Raw genomic sequence first — 22266 nt, 5'->3', positions numbered from 1 at the left:
AAATTTTAAGGAATAGTTCTGCTTAGAATAAATCTGACTTATCTTTTAATGGTACATTAATGAAGGCAGGGAAATAGAAGAAAAAGGCGTCCCCCCCCCCAAAGCAAAAGTGATTCAATACAGAGGTATTGAAGTATAAATTATTTCAAATAGTCCTTCGATATGTTGTGCAAATAAGTGCACACACGCAGAATCACAAACACACACCAAATGAGAATGTACATCAAGGGTCATTTTACTTTTCCCTGCCTTCAGCCTTTTCTTTGCATTTGTGCTTTCTTTCCATCTGCTTCTCCTCCATCTTCCCCCCTCTGCCGCTCTCTCAATCTCTCCTTCTGTCTCTCTTTCTCTCTGTGAAGGTCATGCAATTGATTTTCTTCTGTCTATTCATTTTTCAAGACTGGCTTTGAAACGTGGGAAGCAGACAAAAGCCACTGCGGCCCCTCCCCTCCGCTCCATCCCTCTCCTCTCCTCCACCTTCCACCTTCCTTCTCTCTCCGCTGGCCCTCGTCCATCCAAAAAGCCTTGGACAAGAGGGAATGTGTAGGAATGCAACCCCCTCCCCTCCTTTCTCTCACTTCTCTCCTTCCTCCCTGCTTTTTGTCTTTATTCCCTCTACATTTGGCCCTTCCCTTTCCACTCCAGCCTCCTCTCCCTTTCAGCCACATCTTCGACCACATTCCACTAACGGAATTAAAGTCATGCATCACACTTAAACCCTGCCAATGCATTGTGGGTTGACTTGTCCAAACTGATGTTCAAATTAGTATTGCATTTTTAGCGTTGGCCTTCAGGGGCTGTGCAAGCTGCTTGAATAACTCTTAAAACATTAAAAAGATATCAGATTCTGACCTGTTGGACAAAAAAATTAATCCAGCTGTAATTGTGTCGACAGCTGTCATGTGTTGAAGTTGAGTGGGTTTTTCAAGCCCCTGACAACCAATCACCTTCACCTAGCCACTGCAATATGTTACTGTTCACATTTATACGAAACATGCCTCTTACACTTGTCTTTCTACACTGGCTTATACACATAGAGGCACCAGTACCTGCACACATACTCTACTTAACAGGTGTTTCCAGTCAAGGCCACTGAAAATCTGGAATACTGAGGAAAAACAATTCCCTTTGTGTAGAGTACAGTCAAGGCCACAGCTACAGTGTATAGATATTTCTCAGATTACTCAGACATCCAGATTGTGCTGCACCGCATGAAAGATTAGATATTAACGGATCTCAATGAATTTACTCTTAACAACATTTCAGATATTAGAGCTTTGAATTAAAGCTGACTGTGTGTTTAACTCTACTTAGTGGGACACATTTGGTTTACAGGAAGATTTTATGTTAAAATAGTCAGATTGTAAAATATTTCATATATTGCCCCCTTGGGGTTGCACTATGGATCAAGCTTAATAGCTTCGCTGGGTCTGTTGACACTAAAGAGAGTTTTCAGTGTCACTAATGTGGCCCTCTTGGCTTAGCTAAAAGTTAACTTGGGAAAGAGTAGATAAGGCTTATCATGGTTTATACTGACAACATAATCTGATCGGGAGCAGTGTATACTTTATTACATTTTCTGATTAAAGTATTAGTAAAATGAGCAATCATTTAACTGATTCTTTTCTTGATGATATCCTGGACGTTAAATCAGACTGAAAAAACATTTAAATGTCATCATGCAAAACTATTGGGTCTGACATTATGCACAGATTGAAACACTTGACTGACATTGAATAAATGTTGAATTGTCTAAAAACAGGCAGAAGATCAATAATTTATCTTTCAACAGTCAGTGAATTTAGACACTCATCTAATGTTGGTATTGTATTGCCAAATTTAAGCAGTGGTCATTTGTTTAGCGCCAATTCACAACAAAGTAATCCTTACATAATCAACTCAAGCTAATTCATTGTGATCCAATTTTGTTCATACAAGCATACAAGTGAAAAAATGATTGCCCAGCTAAGAAAACCAAGGGATTGCATCAAATCTTGACTTCACTTCAATCCTCCAATCCAATTCAAACCTGCCAAGAAGCTTCACAGTTACAGTAAAAAAAAAAGACTGGAGGGTTTGCATCACAATTACCTTGGGAATCAGAATGATGTACTGTATATTTTTATATTTTATCGTTTAAGTCCATTCTGCTCCGCTGATATTTATTCTACTGGAGCAGACGTTAGAAAATGAGTTTGATATATTCTACATGTTGAGAATGATTTTCACGTTTTATGAGACAGTGTCAGAGTTTAATGCACTTTTCGAGTATGAAACAAAAAGTTTAAGCCCATAATGATTTTTATATTCTTCACACGCTGTTGCTTTATTTTATGCAGAAAAAGCATCAAATGACATTTAAAATGCCCTTTTTATGTTTATGTTATATTATGTCACTCCTCAAGCTTCCTGTAATAAATCTGTGGTTTCCAAACCAATCAGGGGATGATATATCACTATTTTAAAAAGATAATGTATTTTCAAATAAAAACTAATCTAATCTTTAGATGTGATTTCATCTTTTTTAAAAGGAAAAAAAATGCTGGAATGCTCCTTTTGGACAGTTTCATACATCTTCCACCATTGTGCCACGTGCAGTCACAAAGAAACATGACATTATTACGACTAAGTTTCACTTGCATTTCCTCAAATTGGTTGTGAACAGGCATGAATAGACACACAAACACACATTTCTAATTGTACTGTAGCTGCATCGTTTCCCCTCAGTAATGGTAGCAATTAGACAGGCTGTATAATTACACTGTCCTCGTTATATAGTTAATTTCTGTAATTACAAATTACACCAATAGTTTCCTCCCTCTTTGTGTATCATGTGCCTCACTCTTTTCTCTCTCTCTTACACACACACTCAACACATAAATTAAATCCATTTTTATCTTGGATAGCTTGTATGATTATATGCACATATACAGTAAGTTTACAGGCTTGTTAAAGAACAGGTGATTGTGTGCAAAGAAATACAACAGTGAGCATAATCACTAATAAGAAAGTGGATATTTTGGCTGATGTCTCAGTGGGCGATAGTATGTTAGCAGATCACACTGCTGAGGAAAAGAGGAAAAACCATGATGTCTGAGTTCTTTGGCAACAAATCGGCATGTTTATCTCTACTATGTAATTTTCTTGCAGGCTTAGATGTTTAATTCGTTAGCAGAAAATGAACCATGTCTGATTTAATCATTCATGCTGTTGCATTACTTTTGTCAAAGATAACTTTTGTTGGCACATAAATCCATCTATTTTTGTCACAAGAAATCATAAAAAGCATTAAGAGTTTAAAAACTTTTTAAATGTTCCACTTAAAGGCTGAAACAAAAATTTACAACATACTGGTCCAAGTCTGCTCCCATGGAAGGAAACCTTGGCCAAGGTAAAAAGGCTCTGAATATTTTCATTGGATTTATAAATCTTCTGAAATTATACAGGGATGTGACAATTGTGGGGCCATAATAAGCTTTGCATGCCTCTTCATGTTGCCAGAAATGAAAATCTAGTAGGAAAATGACTGTATGAATCCTTTCATTAGCTAAATGTGGTTAATATTGAGGAGACTGGATCTACAACAGTTATAGTTGTCAAGTCAAGTCTATCTGATAGCTTTACTGGGGATTAAAATCAAATAAGAACAGTGAGATTTCTTGTAGGATGTGGTAAGAATTTGCTCTGCTATAACACATTTTAAATAGTTTTTGATTATGGCACAAATGTCTGCTATATTTTAAACATGCAGTGTTTGAAGTGAGATAAAAATCAACATTTACCCACAGTGAACTCAAGTGAACCATTGCATTTTTTGGTACTACTTATTCAATGTAATATTTTTCTTTAACTGTTTTTCCCCTTTTGCCCACCTTTGCTGCAGTTGCTGTCCCCCTCCAGCAGAGGGCTCCACGGTGGGTCCCCCTGGCTGGCAAAGGTGCGCATGTGCAGGTAGCTGATGGTCAAGCGGATGACTGAAGCCTTGTCCAGCTGGCTTGTGATGGCCCCGGGCAGTGGCAGCATCTTGGCCAGCTCAAAGAACTCAAAATTCTCCTTCCCCCGCCGAGAACGAGCCGCATTGCGAGATTTCTCTTTACGCAGGTTCTGGAGACTGGGAAATGCATGTGAAGAGTAGAAAAGACAAAAAAAGTGAAAAACAGAAGTAGCATTAACAAGCAGATGAATGCAGGGAAAAGAGACAGAGAATATATTCTGAATCAGCACTGTATGAAACCAGAGAAACTTGCTTTGGTGTCACTTAATGGCCATTTACTGGCCACCTGTTGATTGATTCATGCTGTGAATGATTTCAACCTCAATCCAGAAAATTCATTTCATAAATACATATAATAGTAATGGCCCATGCAATCGAAGTGAAACAATCTCCATTCTGATCCTTTTTTTCAGATTGGCTTGATAACTACAAACTCCTCTCTTTTATCTGGTACAGCAGAGCCCTAATAATACTATTGGCTCCAAAATCCATACGTGAACACCTGCACACAGTCTTTGGCTGCCTGTCTCTGACTTTCTCTCCCTCCCTCCTTCTTTCAATCCAAGCCCTCTGCCTCTCCCTCATCTGCTGGTCCCAAGCTGGTGAGCTGAAGCCGTGATTGAGGGATCAATAGTGGAGGGAGGGGCAGAGTGACAGAGGGGGGCCGGGGCTCAGGTAGCCTGTCTCTGTGATTGGGTATTGACTCTCCTCAATGGGGCCTGAGTGGTGGAATTATGTTGTCACAGCCACTTCACAATTTGTGTCGGTGCTGCGCTGTGCTGTGTGTGTATGTGTGTGTGTGCCATTCTACATGTCTGTGTTGTTTTCATCCTTAAAAAAAGACCACCAGTAGTGTGTGTGTGCGCATATGTACAATATAAGTGTGATAGCAGAAAAAAGGACAGAAAAGAGCTGCACATGGTGTGTGAACATATGTTTATATCTTAATCAGCTGACACAGCTGTTGTATTTCTCCCTGTTAGTCTCTAATAAGTGAAATCATTGTGTCTCTCTGTAAGTGTGTGTGGACTCATGCTGCCAGCCTGCGTAACATCTCATTATTATACTGCCTCGACCCCAGCCACCGAGAACAATCAATACAGACACATTGATTCTGCTTAGTTTTTATATCCGCCTGTAAATGACTGCCCATTAATAATTCCAGCCAAATTTACTTAATCTCTTTTAAAGGGATGAGATTCACAGCTCTGACAGGATTGGCAGGTGAGTAACAATACAAGTAAAATGTAGCCCAGAGGAGAACGTACTTATGTGTTTCATTAATTTTCTATACCATTTAGTCCAATTGAAGATTGCATGGGGCTGGAGAGGCAGGGTACACCCTGGACAGGTTGCCAGTCCATCGCCGGGCCAACACAGAGAGAAAAACAACCACTCACATTCACATTCACTCCTAAGGAGAATTTAGAGTGACCAATTAACCTAACATGCATGGCTTTGGATGCTGGGAGGAAGTCGGAGTACCTTTAGAGAGCTCACGCATACACTGGTAGAACATGTAAGAAAGGAAAGAAAGACAGAAAGGCCACTTTTCGAACCCCTCCCCAGCCAAGGTTCAAACCAGCAACCTTCTTGCTATGAGCCACAGTGCTAACCACCACACCAGTGTGCAGCCCACATTGTGGTTCATTAATGGTTCATTAGGCTGTCAGTGTGTGTAAAGGTGTCAACACGTGGATTTCACCTTGCAGAGATTAATTCATGGGCATGCTTGTAGGCTTATATGGTATCGGTCAATGTGTGTATGTGTGTGTGTGCATGGTGTCTCACCAGGGTAGGGTGGGAGGCTTAGCAAGTAGTCCTTGTAGGAAATCCCACTCCACACTTACGCATTTCCCCTCGCTGACAAATGGCATGGTTGCCATCCTTTTTCCAATTGTGTGCCGACGCTGCTGTTAACGAAGGCTGTGATTGGCTTGGGATGTGACAGACTCAGACCTGGAGGTCCATGAGAAACAACAGACAAAAGGAAAAGAATAATAAGTCTAGTGATATTAGCTCAGGTGCGAAATATAGCTATAAAATCTACATGAACAGCTTAAAGAGGACATAAGGATGTGATCATTTTTGGTATATATTATTAATCACATTTTAGAGAGTCTAGAAATTTAATAAGAGCAGACAAGCTGCCACTAACATGTATATGTTCTTTACTGAAACTCCATCAGCAGCTTTGAGAGAGCAAAAAGCCTTTTTTTTCCACTAACGATTATACCTATTTTTGCCATTTCCATTAACCCTTAATAATTTGATGAGATAAATTATTTTCCTTATCTTTCTTAGTGGCTCTATGAAAGATGCATTAGTTTCTTAAAAAATACAGATATTCATTCATTATCTTGACCACTTATTCCATTACGGGTCGCGGGTGAGCTGGAGCCTATCCCTGCATTTTAACAGGTGAGAGCCAGGGTACACCATGGACAGGTCACCAGTCTGTCGCAGAGCCAACACAGATAGACAAACAACCATTCACACGCACACTCTCTCCTAAGGAGAATTTAGAATAACCAATTAACCTGTCATGCATGTCTTTGGACGGTGGGAGGAAGCCGGAGAGAACCCACGCATACACGGGGAGAACATGCAAACTCCACACAAAAAGGCCACCACCTTTTTATATATATATATATAAAACGTTCCTTAAGCATGTTATAAAAAAAATTTATGCTGGTGCTGGAGCTGTTGTGAAAATGCTTGTTTAGGCTGTAGAAAGAATATACAAATTCAGAAACAAAGAAAGAGAAAAAGGAGAAAAAAAGAGGTTGGGAGGGCGCAATTAGTCTCTGTAGGTAGTTGCCCACATTAAGGTCAGGGGCTGTTCCCAGGGTAATAGACATAAGACACAACACTAACTCTCCTCTGAAGTCACAATTAGGCTGAATATCACACATCTCTAAATGTCTCCCCTCATCCTCAGGAGAAAATTCAAACTTGTGATTGGAGTTTAAATCAAATATCTCTGAAGACAAAGAACACTGTCCACCGTCTATTCTTTCACTGCCTTCTGCCTGCCATCAAACCTCCTGCAATAGAAGTTGCCAATACCCTCAAACAGAGCTTCGTTCCTCACCAGTTTGTCTCCCCTCTGTGCTGTGTTGACATTTAAAGGGCTGGTGTGGCCCCGAGCACCTCGGTGTCATGCCCTTGGGCCTGAGATGCCCTCTCTCTCTCTTACTGCCTCTCTCTCTCTAACTCTCTCATTCTTCAGGCCGGCTGGGTCAGCACAATCGTGTCAGTAGAGCTTTGCCAGGGCAAAAGAAAATGGATTATGTTTCGAGTTTAAGCATGGCTGTGCTGACCTTGGCTAAGAGGGGGTCAGCAAAAGCTGGGCAGGTTTGGCAGATATCATTTCACAAATCTGGGCTTAAACAGCCAACATTAAATGCATGCAAGGAAACGTCTTGGACTGATTTCAAAGGCAGAAAAGTCAATAATAAGTTCAACAAAAAGAGAGAAGGAGATCCGGTTATCTTTCATAGTTTTATTCTGTCTTCAGGCAGCAACAGTGAGGCAAAAAATGTGCACGTTTATTCTAATGCGGTCCTGGGTCAGTGTTAGAAACGCTGGCCTCAGTGGAAAGTGAGTGGATAAACATAAGCATGAATATTTAAATCATCCATGCAGAAAAGTATAAATTAACTGATCTTAAAGAGCAGTCCTTGCTAAACACCCAAGAAAAAGTAAGTAGATTACCTGAGTCAAGTAGGCTACTTTTACACAGTCATGACCGGCATCTATGGCAATGCAACTGATACTGAAATATTTCAAAATAATGAAGTGTAGTGGACTGACTCCAGCTGCAGTTTGTGAAATGGAAACAATTTGCCCTCTTGAACATGACTTTCTCTCTTCTGCATGAACATGGGCACAAAAATAGTCATGTTAACAAGTAAAATCTCACAACATGCATCTCTCATGTCCCAAAAGGAGAGTTTACCAGTTTGGACAACAAAAAGGTCCATGATAGAAAGCTGGAGTCATACGCAGTTATCATCAAGGAGGTGGAGTTATCTCTGCTGATATGTTTTCAACTTCATATTCACTGCATGGTTTAGGTTTAGGCAAATAAACCACCTGGTCAGGATTAGGCTTTAAAGAATTTCTTTCTTTTTGGGTGAGAAGTTTGGTAAAATCTGCTAAAGAGTTTGGCTGATTTCTGTGTATGTGAATCCAAATTTTTCAGAGGAGGACGAAACTGGTTTAAGTCTAGCTTATTTTCTTCTCTAAATTTGACTCCTCTTCCATGAGCATTCATAGTAACACAATATATAACCAGGGGTCAAGGATTAAAGGATCAGTATGCAGCAGTTATAGAGAATGTGAAGCTGACATCATGCTTCAGCTTGTTTAAAGTCCATATTGCATTCTGGCTTGCTCCGATATGTTTTTGTATGCACAGAGCCTGAACTGTTCTAATCCATATAACCAAATGTTTAATATATCTATTAACTGTATGTTAAAATACACACGAGTATCTTTCAATAATACAAAAATCAGTATAATCAATACTGTGACTCATCAAATGTATTATATATGAATCGATAACATAAACACATCACTCAGTGTATATGGAAATAATGGAAATAATGCATTCATTATAGAAAAATGGGGCTTGACTTTAGCAAGGATCAGATTTCAGCACAATACATGCTAGATAATTAGCATATGTTGCATTCAGCGGTGTAATCAAATAACTCCTCCTAAGATCCATCTTCGCTCTCCTTTTTATTTTCTTCAATTTTTCTCGTAAAAAACATTGCTGATTCTTGTTTTGCTTGATCTGGGTTGACTGTCTTTGTTTCTGCTTCTTTAATACAGTTGAATTACTGTTGTTTTGAACAACTGAAAACACTGATAATATAATACAGTTTTCTCATAGATATTTGTTTTTGTTGCACACACTGTATCTGTAAGGCTAAGGCTTTATTCTACTATAGCAAACCTATATATTTTACTCTCAGGCTACCAGCCAGCAAAATTGACAGTCCTCTTCTCATAGAATCTGCTGGAAAGAAGACAGGGTCAAGCAGAGGGCAGTGCACCTCTGTCTAACAACTTCACCTTTGTCACCTTCTCTGCCTCACCTGGATAAATGTGCTACATGCCAAATTAGACTGCATACAGGAGGACAGAGATCAAAAGGAGACAAAGGCAGGAAACAATTTTCACTGCCTCAAAACACACACATACATAGCCTGTCTCCAGCCCATACCTGTATGTTTATCTCCTAATTGACCCTATCTGTGCTTATCTAATCTCTCCTCCCATCTTTCTGTCTCAAACTATCTTCCCATCTCTCTCGGCCTCTCTCTCTATCTGAGCAGACACACGGCCGTAATGGACAGGAGCCTCCACAGTAATTATTCAATCAGCCTCATAACCTTGTCTCAGGTTGGGAGGCCCATTAATGCACTCACCCAAATGGACCCCACCACTTTGACTGCTAATGCTCTGGCTAGCTAGCAGAACAACAGGCTGAATGTCAGAAGTGTCATCTACACAGAGTGTGAAACCCACTCAATGGGACTGAGTCGCCTTATTCTGTCATGGAACAGTATGAAATATATGGAAAAGGAAGGTGTGACTTCTGAGAGCACAGGGAGTAAAAATATACTGCACCCACAGATGTGGAGATCAACTTATATCAAGTGTGACCGCAGGTGTTCAGAATGTGTTGCTGCTCTGCTACATATTCATTAGTGTTGTGTATGTGTGTGTTTATCTGAGTGTGTGTTTGAGACCCCTAACCTATAGAGTCGTGCTCTCTTGGCACGGTCTCAACAGCAACAGAGAGGAGGGCACTGCAGCGAGCGTTCACAGCCGCTGTTTGCTGCTTGCTTGGCTCCCGCTCTGTTTATTTTCAGCAGGGACGTTTAATTAGGGCCTCCAGCTGTCAGAGGTTCGTTAGTGCGCCCCTCCTCTCCCCAAGCTGCCCCTCCCTGTAGGGAGTCAGGGGCATCAGGCAAATGAACACATTTAAGTCAAACTGCACGCCGACAGACAATAGCTCCACTGCCATGCCACCAGCTTCCCTAGGTGGAAACATGGTTGTTTTATGCCTCATCTCCACAACCCCTGGGGCCCAATACAGAGACTGGCCAAGACTGTGAATGTGGAGGCACAGGAGCTCTCATAGCCCACTGGAGACTACATGCTTGCTGCAGTCTTTCTAAGGTGAAGAGTAGGACCAAGCCTGTGCACAGTGCAGTTTGCAGCAAAGATAAAAAAAAAAACTGTTTAGGGAAATTCTGCAGGAGTACAAAAAATACATAACAGCTAAAACAAAAACAAAACAACAGCAACAAAAGTTTTAACCTGTTTGTTCAGGAGGTGAAAAAAATAAGAAAAATATTTTGTGTCTTTTCGTGCCATGGACATCCTGATTGATCACCTACACAGTGGCGAGTCTAATACTATAAACCATGATTGTGAATTCTCTCGGGTTTGCTGCACCAAATTTGAAACATGAAAACTGCAATTTTAGATAATCCTCCCCACACCTGTCCACACTAATCAAACTCCCATAAATGAGCCTTGCACCACTCATAAATCTTCCTGCAATTTTAAATGGGCAGACATTTGTGGCAATATACCCTCAACATTTATCATGGGACCCTGTTTCAGAGTCTGGCCAGGAACCTTCGTCCTTCTACTTCTCATCGTTTCTTGGATTTGCCAAGAAAATGAAACAAAACCAAAACCAGAAAACCAAAATACAAGAAAAAATATTAAGAAAATGGTATTTTAATATTCTAGTCATCTCAAACAGTTATTTGAGATCAGTTTTACTGATAACCCTTTTAAGACAGCTCCCCTCTGGTTCTCTAGCACCCACTCTTCTTTAATTATCTCACACCAAAGGTACAAGTGCAGCACACATACAACAACAACGTAAAATATTCCTGTGAATAATATTTTATCAAATAGAGAGCGTTCAATATCATGGAAGATGTTGAAAACATGGTTGGAAATAACATGAACAGAATATTTGATGTAGCTAGTTTTCTGTCTTGCCTTTCATGTTGTTGAGTAGTTGTAAATGAGTGTCTGGAGCGTCCAGGGAGATGAAGTTTGGTATTCTGGTTGGAGGGTTGAAAACTACTTATCATGCATTACGGCCCTGGTTGGACCTCAGGATTTGGAAGTCAAAAGACTTTTTAATGTACAATTTTTCAGCCGCTGATCAATCGACAGCTCCTGGACATGAAGATCTCTCTGCCTCTACTCCCGCTCCCCATATTCCGACTCGCTCAGCATTCTGCTTCCGTATTGAAGCTCCGGGTGTGATTGACCTTGACGACTCTGGATCACTCCCAACCCAAGGTTCTCTCCAACTCTCAAGGGCCTCGGCGTCCGCCACCTCTCCCACACTCACACCCCACACCATCTTAGCCCTCCCATCATCCACGGCCCCACATCCTTCTCCTCTAACCCCCTCTTTGCTCCTCCATGGCCCTTGCCTGGGTCATTAATTATCTAATGGAATCAATACACTGTTAGATTGGACTGGTGTGACCCCGCCCACCCCCAGGTATCTCTGAACTGATGAGGAGGAAGAGGAGGTGGTCAGGAAGGGTGTAAAGAAATGATGATACCAGCCCATATAGTCACACTGTGGACCGTCCCTAAACTGAAAGAATACAGAATAAAGAAATCAGCAATAAATAAATTATTAGAGAGAGGGATGGAAGGGGGATGGGACACATGGGGGATGAAGGGAGCAAAAGAAGGGGCAGAAGGAGGAAAAACAGACAGTAAAAGAGAAAAACAGAGGGAGGGAAATGATGGACAGATGAGGACATGGATGAAAAAAAGGAGAAAGAGATTTGCTAATGTTCACCCTTGGTAATCAATATCTTTCTCCTCCTCCTCTTTTATTACAGAGGGCTTTGGTGAGCTTGCTTTGATGTCCACTCCTTACAGACGCGGAGCTACACAGAATCCAATCCATGCCTGTCATAATTACCATCTACCTTGGCCTGACTACACAAAGAAATGCTCAGCTGCACCTTCACTATACCACATACAGGGCCGAAACAAACCAGCACACAGAATCCTGATTACCAGTAAGACAAATGATTCACTCTATAGATCGTTTTTAACTCTTCAGTGTCCTCATCGGAATAAATACATTGATAAGAAATAAAATTATTGTGTTTATTTGTTTTTCCATTTCCCTGGCGTAATAACATAAACATGACAAAAGAAAAAAAGAGTGAGAAATCGTTTATGATGACACTATTAAAAAAAAGCAATGGCGTCACATAAACTCACTTTTAATCAAGGCTCAGACAGGTTTGCTTTCATATTTCTTTTTTTTAATAAGATACAGCAGAGACTGAAAAATATGCTCTGCCAAACAGAAGAAGAGTTAATTAAAAGAACCTACTCCTTTAGCAGTAAATGAAAAGCTCTACATGTAAGACAGACGCAGATGTTGTTGTTGGGTTTTAGATATTATTTTGGGAATCGGAAACATTCTGTGCATTGTTAAAGGCAACAGGTTAACATCTCATGTATTGCTTCCGAAGCAGCCACATCTACGTAACAACCCAAACGTAATAGATAACCATGTTTGGTTAAAACACAATTTATGTCATTTATATGATAAAATATCTTATCTTAAATTTAGACTTTTTATTCATTTCATCACTTTAAGCTTAAAGGTTCAAATTTCCTTTTAAAAAATATAGATGGGGGATGATGGTTAAAAAAAAAAGACATCTCTGTTACCAGCTCACCAAAGTAACTGAATATATGAATATAAGTGACATGACTTTCGTGACACTGACACTTAAAAATGCTGTATAAATAATAACCATATATTATTTTTTTAAATAAATCTAAAATAAAAAAAAAAAGAATTGCAGTTTATTGTGACAGGCCAAACTCTCCCCATATTTAATAAAAATAAATAGTGAACAAACCAAAAAAGTAGAAGGAGAACAGAAAAGTCTCTTTCTGACTGTAGAGGAGTCAGCCAAGTGGATTCAGTCCTCTATCCAAGCCGAAGATGGTAAATCCACTCCCGCAGGCTGCACCACATCAGCACTGACCTCCGAATAACCACAGGCCAAAGAACAGCTCACAGGGTCACTCACTCGCTCTCACTCACTCAGGAGTTAAAAGCACAGCAGCATGGAGAAGCCCACATGCTAACACAGACACATTAATGAGGAGGGTGCACATGTCAGAGTTCAGAGCCCTGTCAAACTCTTGATAAGAGTTGCACAAGTTGTGTAGGTGTTCGACCCTGCACCACATTCCCACAAAGTGTTTGGAGCTTGATGTTTTGTGTGAATATTTTCACATGTATGATAAATATATGTGACTTCTATTATTGAATGTGGTGCAAATTGGAAAATTAGAAAGAAAAGATTTGAAGCTATGAGTGTGAGCAAGATTTAAGTTCAGTAAACAGTTGTTGATGTGATATTCAGCTTAGTGACAACGTGACTGTGGATACCGTTGCATTATATGCATATCACAAAGTGACTGCATGTGTGTGAGTGTGAGCGTAAAGACTGGTGGATCCCTTCAGGCTAGTGTGTGAATGACAGCGGGGGTTATGTAAGGAGCCACAGCGGGGCCGGAGTGGACAGTCCAACCGGAGATCAGGTCAGCAGAGTGTGACACTAAACACATCTCCCTGACACCGCGCTGACACCCTCTGTCACAGACCCACACACTGTCTGTCAGCACTCTTCTCACACACGCACGCACGCACAGCAAGAGCAAGAAGTGTGTGAGCGACTGTCTGTCAACATGCCATACACTGACCACCTCAGTGTGTGTGTATGAGAGCAACAGAGAGAAACAAAAATATCAAGAGATGGGAAGAAAAGAGGTGAGGTGTCTGTCTACCTGCAAACTTGTCAATGAGTCACAAAAAGTGACATGTGGAAGATAAGCTCAGCTGCTACTGCTGAAGTTAATGACTTTATCTACTCAGTGTTCTTATGTGTGAGTGTTTTCATGCAAAATGGAAAGAAAAAGTCCTACATCATCATCACACACACACACCTGCGCAGATCTTTTACAGGCAGAAGAGTAAAAGACGAATGACAAAAACTACCTTTAATCCCATCTGCCTCTGCTTCATTTCGTGTCCAGCTGGGCAATATTTCACTTATACAAAGTAATCCAAGTCAGACTCTGCCAGACACTCGCATCTTGGTATAAACTGCAGTTTCCTTAAACCCAAAAAGCCAAAGAAGAAATCCATGTCTGGGTCTAATAAAAAGGGCTTAAAGAGAGGTCACAACCAAAATGTCCTGCACATACCAGATCTGAAACAAATGGAGAGGCTCAGTGGCTCAGAGGGCCGGGGAATAAACTGTACCATGCTCATGCAATGATTTACTGTGACTCTGTTTCATGCTGGTGTATTTATCCAATCTTTGCTGAAGCAACCATTAAGTTAGAAACATTTGCTACAAACAATTTTTAAATTTGCAAAGAAAGGGTTCCTCTTGAGTTTATAACAACTATTATGATAGTGGCTCATTTCCCTCATTTCATCCTGGCACCTGAAAGAGTGACTCTGTACTTAAGGTAGTTATTTGATGGGAATTTATCTGCAGCACCTGCAATCTCAGCAGGTGTAGATGCAAATGATGTTGTTGGCAGTGCACAAAACAGAGCACAATTTACAGCAATCTGGAACACAGTTTGGGGGTTATACGATATAAACGGCCAGGACAAATATCTACATATGGACAGACTCAGATGCAAAAACAGAATGTCACGGGAAATGTTACATCACACAAAAGCCTTTATACAAAACCAGTTCTGCTGCTTCTATAGTCTGACTTTTACTGATGCACAAAAATTCTACACAATAATAGAGATCCTACAAAAAAAAAAAAAAAAAAAAAGACAAATAATGAAACCTGGGTTGACTGTGAGATGGTTTGATGTTGTTATTTACTTTACAGCAGCACTGAACACTGTGTGTTTGTCACAGTCATTCTGCCAGTTTGGACCACCTGCTGCAAACACCCTGAAGGCAGCAAATGTTACCAAGCCAGTAAACTGTGACCAATTCTGCCTCTGCAGGTGGAGACGTGCACGCATGCCGCTCACTCTCTGCCTCTGTATCCCAAAACGGCACACACATTCAAATATGCTCACAAAATCTATCAGAAACACGTATTCTCAGAAGAAAATAAACAAACAGGATTATTTGACCGATGTGAACAGCAGTGATGGTTTTTGTCAGTTTAAACTAATAAAAGAACTTTGAATAAAAACTAGTAGAGTGTGCTTCAACTGCAGCAAAAAAAAAAAAAAAAAAAAAAAGGTCTTAACTGATCAATAATATTGATTTTTAACATTATTTGCAACAATGTTTAACATTTTTAACATGTCTATTCATTTTTATCCATTTATAATTATTTTTTCTAATCTTACTGCCTGTTCTGCAGGCTCTCTCTAAACAAGCCCGTTTAATTTTCATTGTTTTTATTCCAGTAAAATAGATGCCACAAATATTTGCACTAATTTAGTAACACAAATTAAATGATTTGTAATATTTCTTATGTCCTGTAAAGTCATTACCACTTCTTATAAGCTTGCTTTTTTTATCTAAAGAGAAAAATAACTATTGGGGGGAAAATAACAGATTTAGATCCAGTTTGAAACACACATCAGGATGTCAAATTCAAAATCTGATAAGGGAGCATAACTTTCTAAGTATGCGTCTGGTTTGCGTGTGTGTGTGCAGGTGTGTGTATGTGTGTGCATATCCCGCCACAGAGTGTGAAAAGTGTGTGTATGGTCATGCATGTGCATGAGTGTTGGCTGTAAGTTTTTAGATCCATTACTCACCTGACGGGCATTTCCAGTCTGCTGCTGTTGATCTGATCCACTTTGTCTTCCTCTTCCTCCTCCTCTTCGGTGCCCCCGCTTTGCCCCGGCAGTGCCCACCCCACCACACCACCTCCGACACCTCCACCACCAGCAGCACCTCGAGCTTAAACACAGCAAACAGACACGGTGTGTGTGAGCCAAGGGGGCTGGAACAGGGGCAGCGTCAATCGCCCTCACTTTCACAAAAGCCGTGGCCGCGCACCCGGACGCATCGTGGACTCCGTTGCAAGTGTGTATGTGTTTGTGAAAGAAAAGGAGAGAGTGTGTGATAGATGTGTGTGTGTGTGTGTGTGTGTGTGTGTGTGTCTGTGTGTGTGTGTGACTGTGTAGAACTAGCTGATGTAGCTCTCCTTGGCTCTCGGACTCACTTCACTAACACTCTGCTCCGCTGCTTCTTGGAGATGGACTCGGATTAGGACACAGCCAGTGTGAGAATCTCTTTCTCTCCGTCTCCCTCCCTCCTTCCAGCCGGCATGCTCCCTCCCACCCTTCCTCTCTCCCGCTCACTCATTCACTCTCCTCGCTGAGCTTCTTTCTTTTCATTTCCTCTTGGGAAAGCCGTGCACACCAGTTGTCTCTGCCTTCAGCTGCTCCCTTTCTCCCTCCCTCCCTCTCAGTCACTAGTAAATATAAAAGGCATGCTTGTACAGCCCCTCGCCTCAGTCTCTCTGGCTCTTCCTCCCGAAAACTCGCTGTGTCTCATGCTTTCGTTTACCCCCACCTCTGTGCGCCCCCCCACCCGCTCACTTTCTTTTCTCACTGTCAAAGCTGCCTTTCAAATGCTGATTAGCAGCGAGAAAAGAGAGAGGGAGACACAGAGAAGGAGAGAGGATGCCTGAAACAAGTGGGAGATTCCATCACATCCAAACATATTGAAAAATGTGACTCCCGTCTTGTACACACTTGTTTTTGTCACTTTGTGGGGGAGGTGATACTGCGTGGACACTTAATCTAACCAGACCAAACACAAAGTTCTACTGCCCAAAATGCATTTTAAATTCTGTGCCATTATTTTCATCCAGTTTCAAAAATAAAAAAAAAATATCCCAAATTACCATTACTTGTTTCCAGAGGAGTGCACGCATGACCTGTATTTTCTGATCTGTGGAAGTTTTGACATCTTCTTTGACTAAACAGGGTTTTAAGACTGAAAGCTTAAAAATTAATGCTCTACTTCTATCACTGAGTTGCATAAAGTGGGTTTTTGTGAATAAATCAATAAACTAGTTTAACTGTAAAAATTGAACTTATGAAAATAATGGTGAGTGCAGAGGAATTGCATCCTAGTGTTTTTTTCAGTTAAAATCTTTTGAAAAATAAAGTTTATTTATGACTTTTTATTATTTTGCTATGGAGAAATGTTAATCACCATGAGTATAAATTAGAATGTAACATATATGGAGATATGAAGCAGTTGCCTTCATCTACATTACCACAGGTTTTATTCACGTGAATGAACTTTGAGTGCTTCGATTCAGAGTGCTTCACAGTTGTTCCTTCACCCCCAAATTAACGCCTATTGTTCTGAGCAACTTGGGTCTGCCATGCTGGTGACCATCCAATCGTGCCAGAACCATAAACTGTGGCCAAGACGGATATCCATGTGGTTGGACATGCAGCGAAGGGAATTCAGCAGCATTTTCCTTCTAAAATCAGGGCTCTACAAAGTAAAGCTTGTGTACCAGCAGCAAGCTTAGAATATCAAATCTAAGAACTTATCAGCTATATGGCTAGTTAGTTGAAATTGTTAAATGATTTTACACATTTAAAACAGCTAAATAGTTAATCCACATCTTCTTAATTTAAGATTCAAGTTATTAATAGCACACAATGGGAAGTAGTCCCTAAACTACTCCTTACATTACTTTTATGTTCATTTTCAACACTGCTTGACATGTTGCCTCTGTATAACATGTAATGACTGCAAATGAAAACAAATCAATGTCTTAACAGCACATTTCTTATTTATTATTATTATTATAGGAACAAAATTATTCTATTACACTCTATATGTATATGCACACTATTTGTCTATACTCTACATTCTGATGCATTTTGTATGTCAAAAAAATCTAATACACAAACTTACTTTTAACCAAGAGTTTCAAATAACCTTTGTGGTTGCTTAAAAAGTAAACAGATTCACCTGTGGAATCGTAGTATCACACTGCTGTCTCTGCTAGCAGCACTGGAGATCTTTTGATTTCTTCTCATAGTAATGCATGAACTGTCGAGGTGTAAAAATGCACTGTTTCATATCAGAGTCTGATTTTAACATTAAAGATATCACATTGGTACAAGGCCTTCTGAATTAAATAAAATGTACCATAAAGCAGTCACAGTTTGTAGTTGGTTATCTCAGGTTTGCTGGAGATACAACATAGGGAATGAAAGATTTCCTTGTCAAAGGAAGAGTAAATATCAAGAGTGGGCCAACACCATTTACACACACCCTGCTCGGTGAAAGCAGTATCTATGTCCACCAAACAAATGTGTCAAACAAACAAATAAAATGTTTTAGACAGGCGATCAACACTGACATGATTGATGATACACAATCAAGTCTAAAGTTTGGAAATGGTTTGGATTTCATAGGAAGGAAGCAACACTGGAGAAAGAGATGTAAAGGAGTGATTCCAAACCCTGATCCTCAAGGCATACTATCCTGCAGGTCTTAGAGCAAATCAGAACACTCATCTGGATATCGTAATGAATATGTCGATGTTAATATAACTTGCATAAGCAAGAACAACAACCAAAGATAAAGACACAGATGCTGACAACTTTTTAAAATTACAATTCGGCCACAACTAAGTGAGGTCAATGGTAATTACATAATATTTTCCCCAATTTATTGCTAAAGATGTATGACCTTACTTTATAATAAGGAGGACAGTTTCCCTGGCCTTGTATGAAAAATAGGCCATTATCTATTTGAATGCAACCAACCAGTGGCACAGAAATTATTTGAATGTAATATGAATATTTAGGCTTAATAAATAATAACTGAATAAAACTGCATTGTATCACACTAACTTGTATCAAACTGTTCTGTATATAAAAGCATAGTTCCTGAATTGTATCCTACCCTGTTTATCTATACCAGAGATGGGAACTCGAGTCTTGGACTTGGACTCAAGTTGCACTCAAGTTGCATTTCCCGTGACTTGAGACCTGACTTGGACTCATGAGACTTGTGAACAGTCTTTTATTTAGAATATTTTCTTCATGATATTCTCGCTATCTGATCTCCTGTCTGTGCTGTCTGCTGTCATTTCCCCAGAGGAAACCCTGAGAAAATGTCACACAAACACAAACGTGTCCGCACATACAATAAATAAAAACAATGTCAGCCTCGGTGAACACATTTGTTGCTGCTGCACTGTTTCAACTTTCGAGTATAAAAAACTTCATACAACAAGGGACAAATAAAACAAACTGAAACATTTGTGGCATAAAAATCCTGGATGAGGGCTCCACCACACCCACCTTCATCCTCCTTAAAACACACATCGAGAGGTTATTCTCTATATTAAAAAAGCTAATGTTAGCATAACAAGCCTAACGCCCCAGCGCATAAATGTTAGCTTTTTGCTGCCTTTGTACTAAAAATATTAATGCAATCAGATTGGCCTCACTGACTGTGTTCAGAAGAAGAATGAGACTTTTACTGAGCACACCGAGTTAAACAGGGACCAATAAACCATCAAACTCATTTTAAGTTTTACTGGGTTTGTTTATTAGAAATATAAATTAAAGCTGTTACTACTTTAGTAATTTTTGCTATATTTATTGGACCTATAAGTATTGGATCTACATTATCATAATTGAAATATTAAGTTAGGTCTTTTTAATTCAATTTTTAAAAGTTTGATGTTCACATTTTCTGTACTCACACAAAGTCATTTCAAGTATTTCTTTCTTTCTTTTTTTCTTTCTTTCTTTCTTTCTTTCTTTCTTTCTTTCTTTCTTTCTTTAAAATCCCAGAATGATAAAGTTTTATCACCCACTCTGGATCTTTTGGGTCACTGTCCTGAAGGTTTTAGATATTATCTTGCTATAACACACTCATCTCAAATTAATGGGTCATAAGAGGCTTGTGCAGAAACTGACAACAATCTGTTGGAGATGAGATTTTTGTACGTAGGAAAAAGTCATGGTCAAGTTAAATGTTAAGAGCAGTTTTACTAATCTGAAAAAATTTCCATGTTCAGTTACAGTTTTTTAATTGATTTGAACTTGGAAAAAAAGACTTGTGAAAATCCATCTGATCAATATGAAATGTGTAATAGGGGAGAGATACAGACTACTGGCAGACATTCCTCTTTAACTAGACTAAACTTTGGATCAATTTTCAGGTAAATATTTGATGGCACAAGTGTTGTTATATCCAAATGTGAGTAATAAAAAGTACTCAAAACCTTCAACTTATATAGATTCTAAGCAGGCTAATGGAGGGTTTCAGATACCTGAATGTTGTGTTCAAAATGTTGCTTTCAGGCAATCAACATAAAATCCATTCTGTGTATGTATGTATAGCTATTTGTGTTCTTCAGCATTACATGTTTGTTTTTGTGATGCAGGCAAGGTGCTTGTCATGGTGCGATGGAGGTGAAGTCCCAATAGCAGACTTAAGAGGCAGGAGGTTAACGAGTACAGGAACAAAATTTATTAGAAATGAACCAAGGCAAAACAGGGAACGCACGAGGGGGAAATACGACAAGGATCTGGCACACACTGACTGAAACCAAGGGATATATATAACTGGAACACAACTAACTAGATGTAGGTGGAATGAACGAGGTGAGCTAATGAGGCTCTGGAGGCAGGCCTTGCTTACAGTAGACTGAGATCAGGGGGCGACAGTGAGGTCACAGCAGGCAGGAGACTGGAATCAGGAACCGCAGAAGACGGAGGACGAGCAACCTCTTTGGACACAGGAATTACAGGAGGCAGAGCAGGAACCCCCTCAAAATCAGGAACCTCAAGAAGTGGCATGGACCAGGGCTGGGACGCAGGTGGCATCGACCAGGGCTGGTACCTGGGTGCTGGCGTGGCACGCTGAAGCGCTGGAGGCAACACTGGAGATGTGGGCCGAGGAGACAGGAGCTGGATCTCTGTCAGAGCAGAGTTACGCTCCACCCTAGTCTCTTCCAGAGGCTCAGCAACACCCAGAAAAGACAAAGCATAGGTCTTGCACGAAGCATTTTGTTGAAGTCTTCAGCTACATGCAGTCTCTCCCAGGGCCCAGTGTCCTCTGCAAGAATGTCAATAAAGGCTTTGACTATCTTATGAGCTGCCATGAAGTCCTCAGAAAAAAGAAGGATCACTGGGTCCAGCTCCAGATTACAGTCCACTGGTCCATGGCCGGTCAGATCCATCTGTCATGGTGCAGCAGAGATGAGGACACAATAGCAGGTGCATGCATTGCTTAACAGCCATGACAACGTAAAGGAAGCATAGGAGTATGAGGGGCAGTAACATTTGAAATGGATGTACCTATTTATGTAAAGGGAGAATAAACGGGCCTTCAAAGTGGCTCTGTTATGCTAATTTCAGGCTAATTTATTTTAATATGTGAGTCTACAAGGGCAGAAATCAATCCAGCATTTTTTACATACCCCTTTATTTATTTAAATTGATCCTCTCCATACACCTTCAGCCCCACCTCCCTCTGATGCAGATTGCCTCTGATTGGTCAACTGCTGAGAGCGTAGAACTGTTTGTGTCATAGAAAAACACAGACAGAACTGAAGTAATAAAATATACTTAGTAAACAATGTCAACACTAGACATACAGCCGAATCAGAACAAATACAAATGTTGGTGCAACTCTGTGGCTGGCTTTCAAAAATAAACTCCATCCATTACTGTCAAACCACTGTTTAGTTCAGGAATTTAAGAAAAAAAAAAAAACGTAGCTTTCCCTCACAGCCAAAGAAGCATTTCTTCATGTTGACACTGAAAATGTTGCAGTGTCCACCGCAGTGTCTTCCGCCTTACACTAAGCAGTGAAGGTAGGTATGCCTTTCTTCTCGTGAATGTGCACAATCTGGAGAAAATTACCAATAACTGAGGAACACTGTTTATTTATTTATTTATTTATTTATGTATTTTTAATTATTACGTCACTGAAATATCAAAGTAGAAAAAAATTCTAAAACTCTCTAAAACCTAAACTCACTTGTCTGATGAGTATTCAACACTAAAACCCTGTAGAAAGCTCAGAAAAGTCAAAATAGCATAAAAGGCCCCTTTGAATGAATCAAGCTTTTCCACACCAGAATCTTTTGAGTCTAATGTGACAACATTGTATGCTTCTTTCCTTAACTTTTCCCCCAGTTCCTGTTTAGTTAGGTTTTGGAAAAGATCATAGA

General features: G+C 40.1%; 1 protein-coding gene across 2 annotated transcripts in view; it reads right to left on the bottom strand.

The window, feature by feature from the left end:
• The window catches only part of npas1 (neuronal PAS domain protein 1), a 40462-nt gene extending 24156 nt beyond the window's left edge, over window positions 1-16306 (bottom strand). The window contains exons 1-4 of one of the 2 annotated variants that reach the window (XM_041995786.1): window positions 16258-16306; window positions 15848-15992; window positions 5786-5953; window positions 3873-4111 (exon numbers count right to left, since the gene is read on the bottom strand). In XM_041995786.1, the coding sequence (XP_041851720.1) occupies window positions 3873-4111; window positions 5786-5880 (334 nt within the window). In that variant the 5' untranslated portion in view covers window positions 5881-5953; window positions 15848-15992; window positions 16258-16306. Of the gene's footprint in view, window positions 1-3872; window positions 4112-5785; window positions 5954-15847; window positions 16181-16257 lie in introns of those variants that run through there. The other variant, XM_041995788.1, reaches the window with a different exon arrangement.
• Between the last annotated feature and the right edge of the window lie 5960 nt (window positions 16307-22266).

This window comes from Melanotaenia boesemani, chromosome 9, assembly GCF_017639745.1.
Source record: "Melanotaenia boesemani isolate fMelBoe1 chromosome 9, fMelBoe1.pri, whole genome shotgun sequence".
Classification (NCBI taxonomy): Eukaryota; Metazoa; Chordata; class Actinopteri; order Atheriniformes; family Melanotaeniidae; genus Melanotaenia; species Melanotaenia boesemani.
Note: the sequence above shows the minus strand (reverse complement) of the source record. Positions and strands in the feature narration are given on the sequence as shown.